This window comes from Lepisosteus platostomus, chromosome 6, assembly GCF_059453375.1.
Source record: "Lepisosteus platostomus isolate fLepPlt1 chromosome 6, fLepPlt1.hap1, whole genome shotgun sequence".
In the NCBI taxonomy this organism is placed as follows: domain Eukaryota; kingdom Metazoa; phylum Chordata; class Actinopteri; order Semionotiformes; family Lepisosteidae; genus Lepisosteus; species Lepisosteus platostomus.
In genome coordinates this window covers 56,064,171-56,082,901 of record NC_142616.1, presented here as the reverse complement: position 1 = coordinate 56,082,901, position 18,731 = coordinate 56,064,171, and the positions used below count along the sequence as shown (strand labels likewise).

Here is an 18,731-nt window from a genome sequence, read left to right as displayed (position 1 = left end):
TAAGAAATGGCTGTCACAGGAGGCTTTGCTTTTCTTCGGATGGATTTAGAAAAGTCCTCATGGGTTAAGAAATGGAAATTGAAGTGGTACCGTTACTCAGTTCACTTTTATCAGAAATAATGGGAAAACTTTTAGGAAGTGAAAGGGAAATAGCTAATGAATTAAAATTAGATTGAGTGTACATTTCCTTACATGTACTCACAAAAATACTTTTTCATTGCGTTTCTATTTGATTAGGTTTAATATCATTTTTTAAATTCGGTTAGGTTAACTAGTATAAATTGCAAAATCGTCATGGTTTCAAAAATGAAACACTGAGACTATAGCAGCTCATTGTGAAAAAGATTTAAGGTACATTTTCCTCATTTAGAATATACATACCCTACATAAAGTGAACCCTATGTTAAAATGACACAATTATCTATGAGCACCTCATTAAGACTACTGTGTATCAGTACAGCTCCCATGTCACAAACAAGATTAAATATTCAAAATTCTCAAAAGCCTTGCCAAAGTCAATCCATTGGATTTTGTTCAAGAGTGAAACATGAACCAGAGGTCACAAATGAAACCTTTGGAGAAGTTCTTTTGAAACCGAAAGAGAAACTTTTCACCCAAAAGGTTGTGGAAAATCATGGCTTCTTTTAATAAATGGCTGAATGAGATGCTTGAATCAATTAGCTAATTGATTCTCATTTGTAACAATAGTTTTATTTTCATCTTCTTCTTATCCCTAAAAATATGTGCCCTTCTTGTCCTGTGCCGTGGGACATATTTTGTGAAGGGATGTTTCAAGTCGGGGATGAAAGCAGAACAGAGGAAATATTAAGGAAATGACGGAGCATATGTAGATGCATCTTCAAGCAATCCAAAACGTAAATGTGAGCAAACTTCCTTTTTTGTGCTGGAGCGGTGACCACCTGTTTAAGTCTTCACAGCCCACAGCAGAACTGTGTTACAGGCACGTTTTTTGTCCATGGATTGCCTCATTGTTCTGACCAAAACTCTCCACATTAGAGGCCTTGCTCCCAGTGCGTGCGTTGTTATTTTTGGACACGAGCGGAAAGCAAGTGCTTGGTCATGGCAGCCCAAGGTTCAGCAATCAGGGATGGCCATCAAGTTTTGTTCTCAGGAAATGTGCCTGGAAATGAGCGGCTTTCATAAATGACATCAGACGGTTATTGGAGCGGAACGGTCCTCCCATAAGGCGCAGCACTCCCTTGTTTTCTTGACCACCAAAGATGGTACAGGCACAGGTCCTTTGTTCTTTTTGAGAAAAAGGATATTTTCTTTACCTCCTTTGGGCAATGACTAAGCCACTGTGTAGCTCACGCCAAGGTCTCCTCCTGGCAGTTAACTGTGCCAGTCAGTTCAAAGCCCAGCTTCCTCATTCGGGAGGGAACAGTTCTGCTTCCCTCCCTGTTCCCCACCCAAAGTATAATATCCTAGTGAACCTACTCAAGTGTTCCATGTTAATATGACTAATAATATTTCTTAATCTTTTTTTTATCAACAGTGTTGATATAATACATTACATACAACTCAAGGACTTGTTGAAATCCTTTGTTTCCTCTACCTGATGAAGAATACACACTATGGTACAATGAGGAACTGAAGTACATACTGAAAATGAGGTACATTCTGATATGTGCTGCTATGAAAATGTAGGCCAATAAGAGTGGTAGCATTTATAGTTGAAGGGAACAGTCAGGAGAAATGTGCAAGGCAAGGGATACATTGCTAACCTTTTTAAAAAATTTACAATGCGTAAAGTCTAGACAAAAACACTGTAGACCAATCTATCAATCCTTCAGTCTAGAATTTTCCTTCTTTCATTCCATTTTCTTTAGTGAGTGGGAGAGTTCCTTAACATACGTCATTCTAAGGACCTCGGTGCAAGTTATCTATTGTCTGCTGTGTTAAGACTGTTAAGTGCTGAGTGATGTTACCATGCCTTTATTTCTTTGATTAATACTGACCTTCAGCATACAGTTCACAAAGTTCATGCAGATATTGATACCAACAAAAAATGAAATGACACCTTTTTTAATGTCAAGAAGTATCCTTGCAAGAGAGGTCTCTCTCTCATCATGCGGACTTCAGTCATATAGAGATACAGTATGCTTACCTCTTTCTTTCTCTCACTGTTCTCCTTCTGCAGATGCCACTTGACAGAAGCATGAGGAGACCTGGCCTGGCACTCCAGAAAAGTGCTACTGCCCTCCACTCCATATTGCACCATCTCCAGTGTGCTCTTATTGGCTGAAACACCCACAACATAGATTTCAGACACATTCAGCCTCAAGATAAATTTAGTCCATGTACTAAGACTATGCGCATCTTTCAGATCAGACATTCAACCGAGGTCCTGACTCTTAGTGGTCATTAAAGATTCCCGGGCATTTCTCGATAAGAGTAGGGAGTTATCCCGGTGTCCAGGCCAAATTTCCCCCCTCAGCCTTAATTTCCAAATTGTCCCCATGTATGATTGGCTTGCATTTGGCCTGCGATGGACTGGTGCCCCGTCCATGGTGTACCCTGTCTTGTGCTTTTGTTTGCTGGGTAGGCTCCAGCTTCCCGCGACACCGTATGGTATAAAGCGGTTTGGCAAATGACATGACTAAGACTATCCATATTTTTTATATTTTATTATAATTGCTTTCTGATTGGTGTAATGTGTAATGGGGCTCATTTAAAAAAAACACAGTGTGTGGAAAACAAAGTTCATTGAAGAGTTTCTTCAGGAAAAAGTTTAATAGTTATTTGATTTTGCAATCACAAAACAATGATTAATATAAATGCAAATGAGAACCCAGGCTGAGCATTTCTGAAGATGAACATTTACAATTATTTTACCACACAAATTTGTGTGATTTTGTATTCCAATTCTCATTGGCAAAAATTTCCGTAAAAAGCACAAAAGACAAAGTGTGTTACAGTCGATTCTTAACACATGGACTGTTGCAAATGTAGTTTAGAACTGATCGTATAGAGATGGTAGAGAAGGCTAACCTATAGACTTGGTTTAAGAAGACTATAGAGAAATCTGCTACATACCATTGGAGTTATAACCCCTGCACTGCCGGATGGGGTTTCCGTATTTCACATCTTGCCTTCTGCTGCGCCTGGAGGAGTTAAAGCAGTAAATATTTCTGAGAAATAAAGTAATGGTAAAAAAATAATTTGGAAGGGGGTCCCATAAGAGGTAATGCTGGGGTTACATAATATAATGACAATGTCTGTGTCTAATTCTGTTTACTTTGACTAATACCATCTTGTATCTGTGTAGCTGAAATTTCAGGACACCTTCTCTCACCACTTGCACTCTCAGTTCCTCTCAGAGAATTAAAAAATCTTCTGGAGGTGGCTATCCTGCCCCAGCAAGAGTGTAACATATACAGTCAAAATGTCAAGTAATATAATGTCATGCACATGTTGCAATTGAGAATCACAGCACATGTTTTTTCTTCTAAACATAAAAACTCCAACACTGACTATGCGAGTATGACAATGGTTTGGCACAGGCATACAACTTAATTTTACTAGACAGCTCAGGCCTCAACCCAACCTCTCCAGAGAAAACCAAGAACATACTGTAAGACAGGCATCCAGAAAGGCAGAACTCTGGCTTTATTCTTTCTTGTTTACCTTTTGAGCGATGCTGAATACCGTGAGCAGGATTTCCCATCCCAGGCGCAATAGGGATCCCGGGCCAGGCAGCAGTCGGCACAGGCTTCCCCGTAGACATCACAGCGATGAAGGGCCAGGTGAGTTACCCCCGCTGTAGAAGAAACGTACAGCTGTTGCTGTAATAAAAGAACACAGATGCATTAGTAAAGGCAAAAGAACCCCTATATCTTGTGCTTTATTTTGGGAAGCTCCAAATTTCAGTTTAATGACTGCTGTTGTTGTGTAACTGCCCTTGTGTTCATTATCAACTCATATTTGGAAGCATTATTATAACGCGTCTGAGTGTTTGTGCAGCCACTCTATAGGTACAGTAGTTTGTTCTTTCCCTTTGTACAGTACTTGCATTGTCACAGCTGACGTTTATACACTCTATGTTCCATTCTTTGACCTTAAATATGAAATTTAGTTTTACAGTAAAAGGGGAAACTTATTTTCCCCTCTACATTTGCTTACAGTAGTTTTCAGAAAGACATGTACAAGGTTTAATGGATTTCACAGCAGTAACAATAATTATAATTAAGTGTTGTGCAAGATCACAGATATCATGGTTTTACAATGAATTTTCTTCTGGAGAGAACCATTCAGAAAGTTGTGTAAATGACGGAGGCAGCATCTACTATTTCAAAGTTTGTAGGATGTAAAAAAAATGATGGATTTTGAAGCATATAAACACATTTACCCTTTTTGATGAAATTTTCATGGTTGTAATTGGGGTGGGTACCTGGAATATACAAGACAATTCTGTTTTTATACAAAAATAGGTTAAAAGCTCTGCACATTCATAGGTTTTTTGTTATCTCATGATAATGCAGTATAATGCATTAGTAGAAATATCTTATTAACATACTCATTTTAACTTAAATTTAATTTATTTGTGTCAAGGAGAAAAATGTGATTGTAGTAATATATGGTGTTTCAGATATATTGTTGACCTTGACAAACTTCAGAAGAGCATAATTCTCCCTTTTATTTTATTTAGCCAAGAATATATCCTTTGAGGTTGGCAGAATACAAGGCAGTAATAGTTAATAGGGTTTAGTTCTAAAAATACAGCTCAGTGAATCAATTGTCCTGGATAAAGAGAATCAATTGTTCCTTCAAGCGAATCACAGTTATGAAAACTTTTATATTATTTGGCACGTCATTAATACCCAGATTTCTGAAGAATCCAGATAAGATTTGTTCCCTTTCACTTTGACTGTTTCTAAGTATCTGTCTAGTTATAATTAGTTTTTAACACCTGACTGGTTTGTTTCTTTTGTGTAAATTCACTGTAAAAATTATAGTGTAAAAAATTCACTGTAAAAAAATAGCCCTCTCTTTTCATGCAAAAATGATATGCCTCATAGCCACTAGGATACATCTGTTTTACATTTGGTTTCAAACCTGTTATTTATAAAACTCAAACATTGGTTAAGCATGAACAAAATATCATCATTTATTAAAATATATCTGCAATGAAAGATTGTGGTTAAATGCTTATTTTCTCATCTGAGCTTTGCATTAAGAAAACTGTTTAATGCCAGATGGTATTTTTGGGTTTTGCAAAACAATGCAGATTGTCTGCTTGCAGATATCACTTAAAAAACATTTTCACAGTAAAGGGTTTTTATCTTCTATGCCTTGGTCATCAAAAGTCAAACTTCAGAGTGTTACTGTAAATATGAATTTCGACCTAAACCCTTTCCAGTACAAGAATAAAAAAAAACACAGCCTTACCTTAAAAACCTCCACCTCCTCCAGTATGAGTTCCTCAGTCTGCAGATCATCTTTTGGGAGCACAATTACTTTCTGAACAGTGCCTCGATCTGCAGAAGAATGGAAAATGTTGTAAGAGCTACACTGGAGTAGATGCACCTTTCTCTTAAACAGCTGATTCCTGTTACTGTACAGTATTTCTCGATCCTGTCTCTCATCCTGAATGTTTCTTTTTAGCTCTCACGTGTAGTGTCTTCTTGTATTGTCTTGCCGGCAAACCATACCAGCAAAACTAGCTTCTGCAAATCCCTAATCAAAAACACTACAACTTTAGACAGCAGTATTATATTCATATTATACAAATACTCAACACATTAATACAGTACCTTAATTTAAACCACAACAATCTGTTGCATTTTCTGATTTTTAATCGTAACCTCCAAGAATACATTTCATTTGACTACAATTAGAACAGAAGCACTTGCTTTGTAGAATACATTACCTTGAATAAAAGCTGCACAAATTCAATATAGACAGGCTTTTCAAAAAAGAACATTGACAGCCTTTCATAAGAAACATTGGTTGAACAGTCAGTTCAGTTTTAAAAAGTGCAGACAGCTTGACTTTCTTGTCAGATAAAATTCATTAGTCTTTTAACTTCTAGATTCAACATGCAAGATCTGACACAAAGGCCCACACTGTACAAATGTAAATTAACACTTTTGTTTAAACTAAACCATGTTTAGGGAGAGTGATGTAATTTATCTTTAAAGGCTCAATGCAATGTAACAAAAGACTTGGTGGGCATGAAAACTGCAAACACCAGAATAATGGATATATTGTAGCCTCTTATTCCCTAAAGGCATTTAAAAACTCTTATTTGCAAAGACTCACATATGCTAAAAATGCTTGTTGCTAATTGTCCACATTGAATTTAAAAAAGTGAAATCCATTCATACTCTTCAAAAATGTTAATTATGAGTAAAAAATAAAACTCCTATTATGGTTTGCAGTATCAATCTCCCCTAGGCTGCTCTGGGCAGGGAGCATTCAACCTCTCAGTCAGTCTGTAAAAGTCAAGTTAATCCCCAGGATCTCAACTGCTCTGTCAAATCAGAGCCTGGGTGCAGAGTTGGACTGTCAGTTCTTGTTTTAAGGTAGATTATGTTATAATTTCACAAGGGCTTCGGTTGCTTAATGACTTGAGTTTGAGATACAATGACTCCAGCTCTTGTTGCTACAGGGCACAAGTGTTGTGCACCAAGATATGCTTAGTTTAGAGATATTCTAAATTAGAGATATTGGTTCTGTTTTTAAAAGGTGAGTACGATGTTGCTTAATAAACTGATATTTAAAAGGATCACCCTATCTGTCATAAGTTAAAAGGTCAACAGTCTCTATCCAGTTTTCATTAACAGCACATTTTCTTTTAATCATCAGATACTGATGGCTTATTTTAGTAGTCCAAATGTGCAGACATAGAATTGATGTAACACGCATATTATTGTTGAATACACTTGAATAAGTTGACTGAAACGCATATGCTTTTGGCCCTATCGACTTCTTTGGCCTTTTCAGGGTTTACCAATACTACAGTATGTTAAGTGAGGTAGAAATCTGGAAGATGCAGTCAACAGTGACTACTTCTAACTGGTCCGAGCCTTTTGGTTCCATGGCATAGCGTTCTAGTCCCTGACAGCAAAAAACAAACTTAGTAACTTAACAAAGAATCAGTGTTTTAAATCAGTATCTAAACGCCAGTGAAGACCAGAGTGACATCTTTTACAAGCTGTATCTGTGAACTCTCTGAAATTAGACATTTGAGATGGAGGCTGTTTTCCCCAGCTGTGGCTCCTGGCATGGAGACTAGCACCAGCTGGGTGAATAAAAGACCTCGTGTCAGGAACGAATTGAATTGCGATGCCCTTCATTTTGACAGTTGTTCGCCTTGTTTAATTTGTCTTTAAACACACCCTACTTTCAGGCCAATACAAGTGAAAAAGGAGTTTACCTGCAGCCGCAGGATGGCATTCGTTTTGGATCACTGAGGGTCAGGCATTTTAAATGGATTATGTCATCATTTCGTGATTTCTAGGTGGCCAGTCCCTGTACTGGAGAGCCACAATGGTGCAAGTTTTCTTTTTACTATTAAATTCAATTTCTGATCACCTTCATTGAGTTGCGCTAAATTTGCGCAGTCACGTTAAGAGATAATCAGAATGAAAACATCACCCTGTTGGTCTAAAGGACAACGGCTGGCCATTCCGGACTTAACTGAATCAACTAATTCAATAACTTGATGTTCATTCATGTGTTCCAATTCTTTAAATGCTAATGATTTAATGGTAACCTTTATAAATCATAAATTATTGTGGCTTTCCAATTCTGGTTTGGTCACTTTTGGATTATGTGTTCTCGTATATACATATATTTTACTTAAGCCCATTTTGGGAATAAAAGTAATGAAAACTTTTAATGATTTTAAATTGATATGGAGGTTAAAAACTTACCAGTTCCCAGGAAGAGCACTTCATAGCTCCCATCTGCTGCAGTGACTTGGTCCACAGTGATTGTGGTGAACTCATAATCTACGTTGGTTCTCACCACTAGGGGGCGCTTGTGCACTGGGTACACGGCATTGTACATGGTGGGATGGTTCCGCATGAAGTTAATCACCTCGTCAGGATAATCCTTGGTGGATTTCATGTTTGGAGTGAAGGTTCCTCCTGGGCACTGCAGATCAGACCACGTAGAGAGAACTTAGAACACCAGATCTCTTAAGGATTCAATTTAACATTTCTTTTTCAAACACAAGACCGAGCTCCAAGCTAACAAAGGCTGCAATTTAATTGGTTTCACCCTTAGGAGAACTCTTAACATTCCCACTCCCCAACTCCACTACTGATTTGGAACCCACAAAGTAGACAACGATTCAAATGACATTTTTAACAACAATTTTCCAGTGTTGTCTATCCACTGTATTTAATGAGCTATAAAACATCTCCACATGCTACTCCACATAGCACAAATAATGAAGCTGATGGTACTTAAAGAAAACAAGTTTTCATTTGAATCTTTGGCACAAATGGACCCTTTTGCAGCCAACCTGGAGAAAACAAGCTAAAAGTTGGATGAGTGTAACAAATGAAACCCTAAAACTGAGTCATGGGATGCCAGTGCTGTATCCTTGGATAGACAAAGGGCTTCTGTTTCAAAAAAGCAAAGCTTTAAAGTTCCAAAACCTGTCTGGCATTGACTGTGCACTAGTGAGATCATTGGAGGTCTCATATCATTTAAAATTCACAGCTATTTCATTTTCATGTATAGCACCTCATTATTTTAAAAATAAATCCTAGTGAGATTTATACCTTCCTATTACGGGGCTGAAAAGGAAAGAATGATTTAAGTTTGGTTAGTGTTAAATACTTTTTTAAACACGTTGAGCAACTTTCAGATAACTGCAACAAAGCACAAAAAGGAGGAGTGTATATCCAGTGTATATACACAGTGTATATCCAGTAGGTTGGCCCTGTGTAACAGGTGGGGGGGTGTTACGAATGTCTCTATGGAGATGATGGACATTTTCCACAGGTGTGGAAGAGATGAGAGAAAACCTGGACAATTTGACAAATTTAACAATCAATGAGTTGATGACAACGAGGTTGAGATGGCAGGAAATAGTGAACTCACTGTCCCAGGTCGAGGATAAGGGATCTTCCCAGTGTAGGCTACCCATTGGTAGTTGGGTCCCTCTTTGTGAGCAAATGGTCCATTGAACACCATTCGGATATCTGCCATCGAGTAGACGCATACTGCTGAACCTTTGAACACTGACCTGGAAGGTGAAACCACAATGCTGTCAGTGTGTGCTGGGGTAACTGATCCGTTATAAAAAGCACAACCATTGTTTTCTGTGTCTTTCCACACGCCATTCACTGACGACAGGAAAATAGGTCAGTGCTCATCTCTCACAGAAAGAGATGAATACAAGCTGAGCAGTCCATTCAGAACAGAGCAGAAATACAGTATGTATAATGATTTCACAAAACATCTCTATGAGAGACCTTTTCTCATACTTTCTCAAAATCAATTACCGTGTCAATAATCACTGCTGGTTTACTTCTTTTTTGACAGTTTAGTTACCCAGGCTTATTATACATGACAGCTGATGGCTTGCTGTTAAAGATATCCTAGGGAGAATAGCTAATTCACAGGAAGCTCACCTGTGGTTTGTTAGAGATTTCTTTTTGTTCTATGTAGTCTTTAATAAACCAGGTTTTGCTTTAATTTCTAACTGCATAGCTTAATTTAACAGTGTTTTATTCATGAACTGCAAATGTAATGAGTTTATAATGTAAAATATTACTTTTAAAAGTACACATACCACTGCATATTTAGCGATCCATTTATTTATACACTCTTGAATTCATTTTCAGCCAAAGCAGAGAACAATAGCCAATTCAGTGTCAACTTCTGGGAAACAAGATCTCTTGCATGATGAGTTTGTAAACCCTCAATTCATATCAGATGCCCAGATATTTAAGACAGTTCTAGAAATTTCTTGTCTGCCTTCTTTGATCCTTCTATTTTCTCAATTTTCAGCAGTGTACCATGTATTTTTTCATCTTTCTGTTACCTTTGCAGTTTTCAAACTGGCCCACACGTCTTCACATGATAGTTAGGTTACTTAGGTTTTGATGAAACCTGTGGTCTGTTGTATAACTGAAGTTTGTAGTTAAACAGTACTGTTAAATGTGTTTATTTCTGTTACCTTACATTCTGATTCCGGGCATAAGGCTACTGTAGACTTGTTGCCTATAATCCTGTGTTTTGGAATGTCTGGTGAATGATATCTTCCCATATATCATTTAAAGTCTGATATGGAAGAAGCACCTATAAAGATCTTACACGGAAATCCCATATCAGCTCTGGGATAATAAGTAAGGCTCACATCCTGATACAGATGTCTACTGCCTAAACATAAACCAGAAGTCCTCAGGTAAAAAAAGTGCACTCAGTTTAGCTAGGAAACCATGAATCTGAGTGTTCAATCTAAAGGCACTAAATATCCATCAACTACAGACTCAATAACTAATCAATACAGGTATTCAGGTCTAGTAGACTAGTCTGCCTGGAATACCTGAAATGGACCAAATAAGGATGCGTAGAAAGGATACTTGTTTTCATTTTTTATCTTTTATTTTAAGACGTTAAGCTTAATTTATTGAAATACATGAAACCCTTGACATTGATGTCAGGGTTAGCAACTTAAAATCCAGAAGCACTTGTTCTTTGTCAATTGATTTGAAGACCTACTTACAGCACTTAACCACTGCAGCCTCAGAGTGATCAAACTGGGGTTAAAATGGGGTTGAAACCAAAAACACTGAAGGTACAGTCAAAAAACCGCAACCATCTACTGCAACTTAAGACAACGGAGGGATACTTGTCATTTGGTCTTTCCAAACAATTTCACTGCCGGTCTTTAATACAGGCAGCACTTTATATTATATATTGATCCTGATAATTAGAATTTAAATAATTAGTGCACCGATGGTAACCAAATTGATTCTACAATGCGAAATTAGTAGATTTGTAAGAGAGTCACAGATCTAGTAGCCTACACAAATAAACAAACTCTGATTTCATCCACAATATACATATATTAATGCAATCCCTGATCCCCATCACGCATGGGGTTCAGGGGGTTACCCGCGCCTGTCGACAAAGGGTAGACACACTCTGATCCATTCAGTGTGGCGTGTGTGCAGCCCCGAACATCGAAGGGGCATCACAGACCTGTTATTGCTCCATCTCATGTGGCTGAACGCCACTAGTCCCAGGTCCTTCAGAGACTATGTTTAAGGCTAATGCTTAGAAACGTAAACTACTTTAATCATTATCCTGAGGCACTCTGGAAAAAGTTGATTCTTGCACACTGTGTGTATACTCTGTAAATTCATCAGAGAAATAAGGCGGTATGACAACCATTGAAAAGGCATTTGTTACCATACCAGTGGGTGTTTTAAAGCTTGGAATGTTCAGTCCATTTTCAGTGTTCACGGGTGATATCATGCAGACAGATTCCTGTGTAACCCAGAGCTGGCAGAAATTATCCATTGATAATTTAGAAGAAAGCACAATGGCAACTCACCCTGATACAGAGAAGACGCCATAGATGACTGGATTTTTGGTGTCCTGGGTCTGTTGTATGTAGACGTCTCCTGCCACACAAAAAAGAACCACATAAGGTGATCTATGTTATTAGGTGACAATACTGATGCATCACTGAGCTCATTTTAATCCAGACTACACAACAGATACTGCATTATTTCTGGCTTTGGGTAACACAAGATTGGGTAGGGAGCTAGGAATTTTAAAATCTAGAGAATTGAGATTGTCAGCCTAGTAGGACTGTAAGGATTACTGGAAGAGATACTCCATCAGTCAGCGCTTGAAGATAAATGAACCAGTGAGACCATGTCTTTCTTCCAAGGAGTACCAGTTACAGCCCAGCATCACACTCCCAAGTGAAGCCTGGCACTAGGCCCCAGAAGAAAGTACTAAAGAATCATTTCCAAAGAAATGTGTTAACCGCTCAGGCAGAAAAGCAAAAACAGAGTGAAAAGGGAGCACATTGTCATCATAAAAAATGGAAAAACAGCAAAGCATAGCTGTAAACCCTGATTTCAGCACATAGTCATCCTCTCCAGTTGTGAGTTCAGGGAAATGGGAATAATCCTATTTTGCATACAACAATCATTTATATATGCAGACATTCTTCTAGTAATACACAACTAACAGGTTTATTACATGCAATTTTCTGAACAGAATAGATACAGGATTATAAGCATTTTGAAAAATGCCTTGTAAAAATCATGCAGAAAAGAGGTTTTTCTTGTCTATGCCCATAGTCTCATCCCCTAAAAATGTGGTATCTCCGTATGTACAGTAATTAGGCTATTATTGTAAATATATATACAAAGGCATTTTGGGACCAACAGTAATAAATCAGACATACATTACAGTATTTTGTCTGCTAGTTTAAAATTCTAAACTAAAAAAAAACAACAGACTGTCGGTTAATTGAGACTTTTCCCTGAAAATTAAACTAGCTCACTCAGGTAGGACATACTGCCATTGTAGTATGAATGGTCAACATTGAACATATGATCGGTGGTCCTTTAACCTGAAAAAAATGTGTTGCCATAAGCACACAAATACTGACGGCATTATTTTTTTTTACCTTGGTAGTGTTTGCAAGGTAATTATGTTTGACGGTGAAATAAATTTAAAATACAGTTATAGTGCAATTGTTTCAGTTTATCTCCACCGTAGCATTGGTTTTTACATTAGATGGTCCATCCCAAAATCAACAATGAATATGAAATAGTAAAGTCTAATATTTACTGAAAATATTTCGGTTGCGACAAAAGCCAAATTTGATTATACAGGGAACAAACATCCTCCACAAACTTTCCTAGTAAAAACGTCAAGACAATCGACTGTAGTCAGACTCACAAGACAAATTCCGATCAATTCATGTAATGTAAAGAAGACATGCTTGTAACTTCAGTAATATGGAAAAAAAGGTAATCCAGGGATAAAAATGAAGACATATCTTCACCCTGTACCCTTATATCAACAGGAGTTTCGAAACTTCCGACTTCAGGGTTCATAGTTTACAATTCAAAGTTTTTTTTTTACTGACTGATATAAATAACAACAGCAAAATTACAGCAGAACCAGCAATAACAGCACAATACAATACAAATAATGTGTATATTAATTTATGCACATTTAATAAAAAATGTTAAAAAGAGTGTGAAACTGATATTAATATTTCTTCCACATTACTGTATTGTTCTGTTAAAATTATCCTTTTGTACAAAATAAATTGCTAACTTTGTACAGATGCATTTTTAAGATAAATCCTAAGTCTGTATTAACTACCTCTATGCCACCATGGGCTCTTTCACGAGAAGCCTCAGCTTTAAACCACCGAAAAGACTCGCTATCTATTTCCTGGATTGTATGCAGTTGTGGAAACAAGAAAGCAGAAAAATGAAATATGGTTCATAGTGAAGGTTTCAGGCTCATGTACAAGCTGAATTAAATTTAGGATGTTGTTAAAAAGAAGCCCTGAAATGAGTTTTCAGATAACCATCATTATTAATAAAACATATCATCCAGAGTAAAAATTCGTGGGTGTTGAGTGAGAGCATCAGGTCTGTCCGGCAATCTCAATTACATTGGTGTAACAGGAAGAAGATTGACCGTTTCAGGCAACTTGTCAGGGAAGTGAGGATCAGAGATCTCTCCAAGCTGATAGTTCCTATTTTACTTCTCCCAGTCCACAATCATACTTTCTGACTGTGTCCTTTCAAGGGGATTCAAAGGCTCCTATATTAGATAGATATCAGAAAGCCAGATTGTCCTTGAAATAGGTTTACGCCTTCTCCCAACACTCAATAACCAACTAAGTTGTTTCTAAATTGCACTATTTGTTTACAGATTTCCACATTCCACACTACAGGTTAACATCTCTTTAGCCCGATTTTCACCTCCATTTATCCATAAGGACCCACACAACCCCTTTTTCTTGTTCTGCGGATTCTCATATTCCTGGTCTCTACCTCATTCCTCCACATACCGTAAGGCTGCTCCACAGCTGAAAAGCAAATATACTTTGTCCTAAACTTTACCTGTTTCCTTGCAGCTCTCCTTCTTAAGCTGCTCCTCACTCTAGTCTATATACACACATACATATGTAGGAAGATGCACATGGTCAGTCTGCCCCTAATTTAATGTCCTATTTGTCTCAAAACACCTTAGTTCAACTGAAACAATCATGAGCTCTAACTGCAGATTTTGTGGGGTACAATCCAAAAAAATCTGAAACTTTGAACAAGCACGTTCTTATATACTATAATAAAACAGCTTTTGTTATTTGCTCTTTTCTAAACAACTGCATTATAGTTTGAAACTATCCACTATATAAAAATCCACTGCAGCTTTTACTTGATAAATTTGATTTGAGATATTGTTAAATTCCATCATTGCTAGGTTGGATTTGTTTTACTGCATGAGCTCAAAATGTTCTCATGCAGCCGTGAAACTCAATACGTTGTGAAAATATCTAACTTGCCACATGAATAGAAGTAAAACCTAACATATTTGACCAAAACATATTGTACAAAGCAATGCTTAATTCAATTCCCTTAATGACGGATCAGTGAGAAGAAAGTATATACTGTAGCTTTTAGACAGGCGTTTGTCTTTGTGTTTGTTCCTTACTCTTGTTAGATGATGACACTAATCTGGGCAGAAAAGTATCTGCTTGGCTGCACTGACTGCAGCTGAAAAGTTGCTGGCACTGTGTTAGAAGCCTCTCCATTCTCTCTACGGGTATCATGGGATTCTGGCTATCTTGATGTTATTTATAAGAATCTCTCAAGTGCTAGGATCCATGGTGCCGGGGGGGGTTGAGGTTGTGGACTACTGCCGACAGTCAAAGCCTCATTGCAGTGTAACTTTCTAGCTTCTTATCCACATTTTAGGGTCCTTAAGTAGAAATGCGGAAAGGGGGACAAGTAAAAGGATTTTGGCGCATTGGAGAATTGTTATGCGTTGTCTTGTCCTTTGGTATGCTTGAAAACTAAAAAAAAAAAATACATTTTTTCCCCACCACAAAGATGCATGCCTCTATTAATTAAGCTGAAGAAGGTTTTTTCCAAAACTCTTTTTTTTAAAAAAAAAAAGATTTTGGTATTGGTTTACTCATTGTCCCAAGCAAAGAGAAACCGACTGAAGTAAAAAAAAAATGTTGACGTATGATATAATAAATACTTCCAGATAGGTTTTGGCATTAGTGAATTTGTTATTGTTGCATTAAGTATTGTTGCATTAATTTCTGAGAAGAGAGACAGGTATAGCGAGTGGGGAGGGGCAAGAACAAGAAAAGGAATTAACATTTGGCAAACAAAACAGAGAAATTCATAATATATCTGACGCCAGCTTGACAGACCTCTGGGCTATAGACGGAAAGAAAAAAGAATAAAAAGGGAAACTTGGAATGTGCTACATTATTTAGTTATCTTAGGATTTCTTTTGGTGTGTCCAAACAACGATAAATTCTAGCTTTGCTAGTACTTGTTTCCTTTCACCCTAAACAGCTTTAAAAAACAGAGGATTAAACCTGTGGACAACTGGCGGGTAGGTCTTTGAAATCTATTCCTACAGAATCACATGAATATGCATCTAAATTATCATTTATATTTTACATTAACTGGACTCTCCATCAGAGCGAGCTTTTGAAAATCAACTTTTTCATTGTTTTATTGTTGCGGTGATAGAAAAGACAGCTACTTTAAATTAAGTGAAAGTCTTTGATAGCTTGTGTCATAGTGGTGATTTGTGTTTCTGGAACCACATCTATACAAACTGCGTGCCAAGTCTTTATTTAATTTTGCAGCCTTTGTCATAATTTCATTTTGAGTGTACAGTATCTAATCCAAATCAGGAGAAGCACAATGTCCATGTTTTCGGTTCTTTTCAAAACCTCAGTCATCAGCCTTCACAAATACCCATAATAATAAAATCAAAATACTGAAATGCACAGAGAGAGACAGTGGAGGAATGCCGTTAAAGATGATAAAATTGAATCCGTCATGGCTAGCTTGATCTGTCAGATGAGATCAGATCTTACATTTGAAATAATTATTACTGGATCACTGCTATAAAAACAAACAAAAACAAAAACATCTGCAATGGTGATATGGAAAAAAATTACAACATTAGACAAACCTCCAAATCTAACTCCAGCATGATAGAATTCTATAAAAATATCTTTGTATCTTAAGGAATAAGATTAAAACGCAGTTTATACATGCAAGTTAATAAGTCCAAAATGATCTAAGCTCAAAATTGCTTTCCCCTCCTGCTTTTGTAAGCAATAAAAACTAACTATACACATTTTTTGTTTCCTTAAAAAGTAAGAATTTATTTCTTCTGGAATGCTGCCCATTCTCAATCGCGGCCTCTCCCCAGCAAATTCTGAATCAAGCTGATACTTTCTAGCCGTCTCGCGCTGCCTGTTCGGGCACATTCGGCAGCTCTGCCTGAATCAACTAAGCTCTAATAGTGGCGTCCTGCAGACAGGCTTATTCTCTTTTCCCTCTGGGGTCCTTTCTGACACCATGCTATTACCACTTGCCTGGATTAACTCCTGCCTGGCTACCCTCGTCTCGAAGGTCGTGAAGTTTATGCAAAATGCATGTGCAAATTGACAAATTCCTGTGGGAAAGCACAGTAGCACTTTAACTTCCAACTTCACGTTACAAAAGACAGCAGTGTTGGCTTTTTTAGGACATAGGCTAAACATAAGTGAAAATGTTGAGTTAAGGAGAAAACAACACATTTTTCACACAATGTTTAATTCTGCTGCTTTCCAGTCATATAAAACAAGTCCTATGAATTTCAGCTCAATCAATTCTTCTGAAGTTTAAACTAAATTGGTAAAAAAATATACAATCCTTCAACGATTTAAAAAGTTAGCCCCAATATTAGTATTAGTTGGCCAGAGTAGTTCTTAATATTTGTATATATTTCAAAAGAGTAATACAGTGTATGCAACTGTATACCAAACACGCAATGCTTCACCATGTACACACTCTAGGTTCTTGCCTACAACGCTCGTCCCATTTGGAGTCTCAGCCAACAAAATAACTTTTTAACTAAAAGTTAGTATTGGCAACCAGTGGTGGGTTAGTGTAGTGGGTAATTCTCTAGACTCTTGACTGACAAGTTGTGGGTTCAAGTCCCCACTGCAGACACTGCTGCCGTACCTTGAAAGAGGTACTTTAGCCTTGCAGCTCCAGACCACCCAGCTGTGGCTTTGGGGACCAGCATTGTTGGGGGCCAAGCCCTGTTCTGGACTGGATGTCCTATCCAGGGGTGAGTCATGTACTCTCTACTCTGCTTAACACTACAGAAACCAGCATGAGCTCTGGCCTAATGAGTCACTGTGACTCTGTGATAGACTTCACCTCTTTTACAGTGTGTAATTAATTTTCCTTTCTTCATGTCAAAGAACACTTACATGGAGAATCTTTATATTCTTGCAAGTCCTGTTGCTCTTCTGTGGGCCAGATAATGAACAACTCAAAATGTGTAGGTTTATAGAAAATTACAGGATATACTGTATGTGACATATGTTCTTTGCCAAAATGGAAGATGACCGTACAATAGTGAGAGCTGTATAAGACAATCAATTAATACCATGCAGGTCAAATTGTCAAGCTGAGGCATGTTTGAGAAAATCTGAAATTTAAAAAAAAACAGCTTTTTCTACCTCCTTCTACAAATGTTACTGTGAAGTTGCTTTGACTGGCAGCACAGGACTATCACGCTAACCATGGTGCTCTGCTGGGACTTCTGATATGTTGCTTTGAAATGGTGGGCTGCATCTGTTCATTAACAGCTTTCTAGGGATCACACTAAACTGCAGAGTTACAGTTTATTCAATCATGATTCAATGAATCAGTGCATTTTCAAATCAGTACCTGTGCCAGGTTTAATCCACCCATCAGAGGTAGTCCCTATAGCTGACCTTTGTAAATGAAGACTCAATTAAAATCAAAATAGGCACATTTATTACAGTGTGCTGTAATCACCTGCTCAGATTCTGGAATTAAAAGTTTTCACAGATCATTCCAATTTAGTTGGCCCACACACTTTTGCTATATTGTGTTACGCAAGCTTTCAAACACCAAGCAGATAGAACAAAGCTTGGTGTTTGTGGCACAGCAAACACAGTGCACATTTGGGGCTTTAATAAGAAACCAAATTCATTATGGTTCATCAGACTCAAACACACTAATGGGATTTAAAGTATCATGCTGTGAATAGGCCAAAGAGTGAATAAACAAAAGACTTGTGAGCCTCACCTAAGAATGCTTAAACAGCACTTAAATTATTTCAGTACAATAATTTGCAACATTCCATGTGGTTTTACATATGCCCTTTTGTGCTAAGCACATTCCAAAATACCAGCATCTACCACTTAAACTTTATAAAATGTTCTAAACCAACATGACATGACAAATATGTCTTTTGGCACCTATGTCTGAGTCTTACATTTAGTAAAGTGAAATTACAACTACATCATCATACAATATTAAGGGAGTATGAACTCAATTTCAAATGAATAGGAGGAAGGCAGAATTCCTACACAAGTACAAAAAACACTTTGCGAATTACAATCACTATGTCCCAACACCAGCTGCCACGTTATTGTCACATTTTGGAAATCACTTCATTTGTTTACAAAATATGAATCTGAA

General features: G+C 37.4%; 1 protein-coding gene across 2 annotated transcripts in view; it reads right to left on the bottom strand.

Annotated features, from left to right (window-relative positions):
- The window catches only part of LOC148661931 (semaphorin-3F-like), a 106,697-nt gene that overhangs the window by 3,409 nt on the left and 84,557 nt on the right, over positions 1-18,731 (bottom strand). For both annotated transcript variants that reach the window (XM_088636434.1, XM_088636435.1), the window contains 8 exons: positions 11,543-11,612; positions 9,079-9,223; positions 7,899-8,121; positions 5,410-5,498; positions 4,370-4,411; positions 3,649-3,806; positions 3,058-3,125; positions 2,129-2,262 (listed from right to left, as the gene is read on the bottom strand). In XM_088636434.1, coding sequence (XP_088492560.1) covers positions 2,129-2,262; positions 3,058-3,125; positions 3,649-3,806; positions 4,370-4,411; positions 5,410-5,498; positions 7,899-8,121; positions 9,079-9,223; positions 11,543-11,612 — 929 coding nt within the window. The remainder of the gene's footprint in view (positions 1-2,128; positions 2,263-3,057; positions 3,126-3,648; positions 3,807-4,369; positions 4,412-5,409; positions 5,499-7,898; positions 8,122-9,078; positions 9,224-11,542; positions 11,613-18,731) is intronic.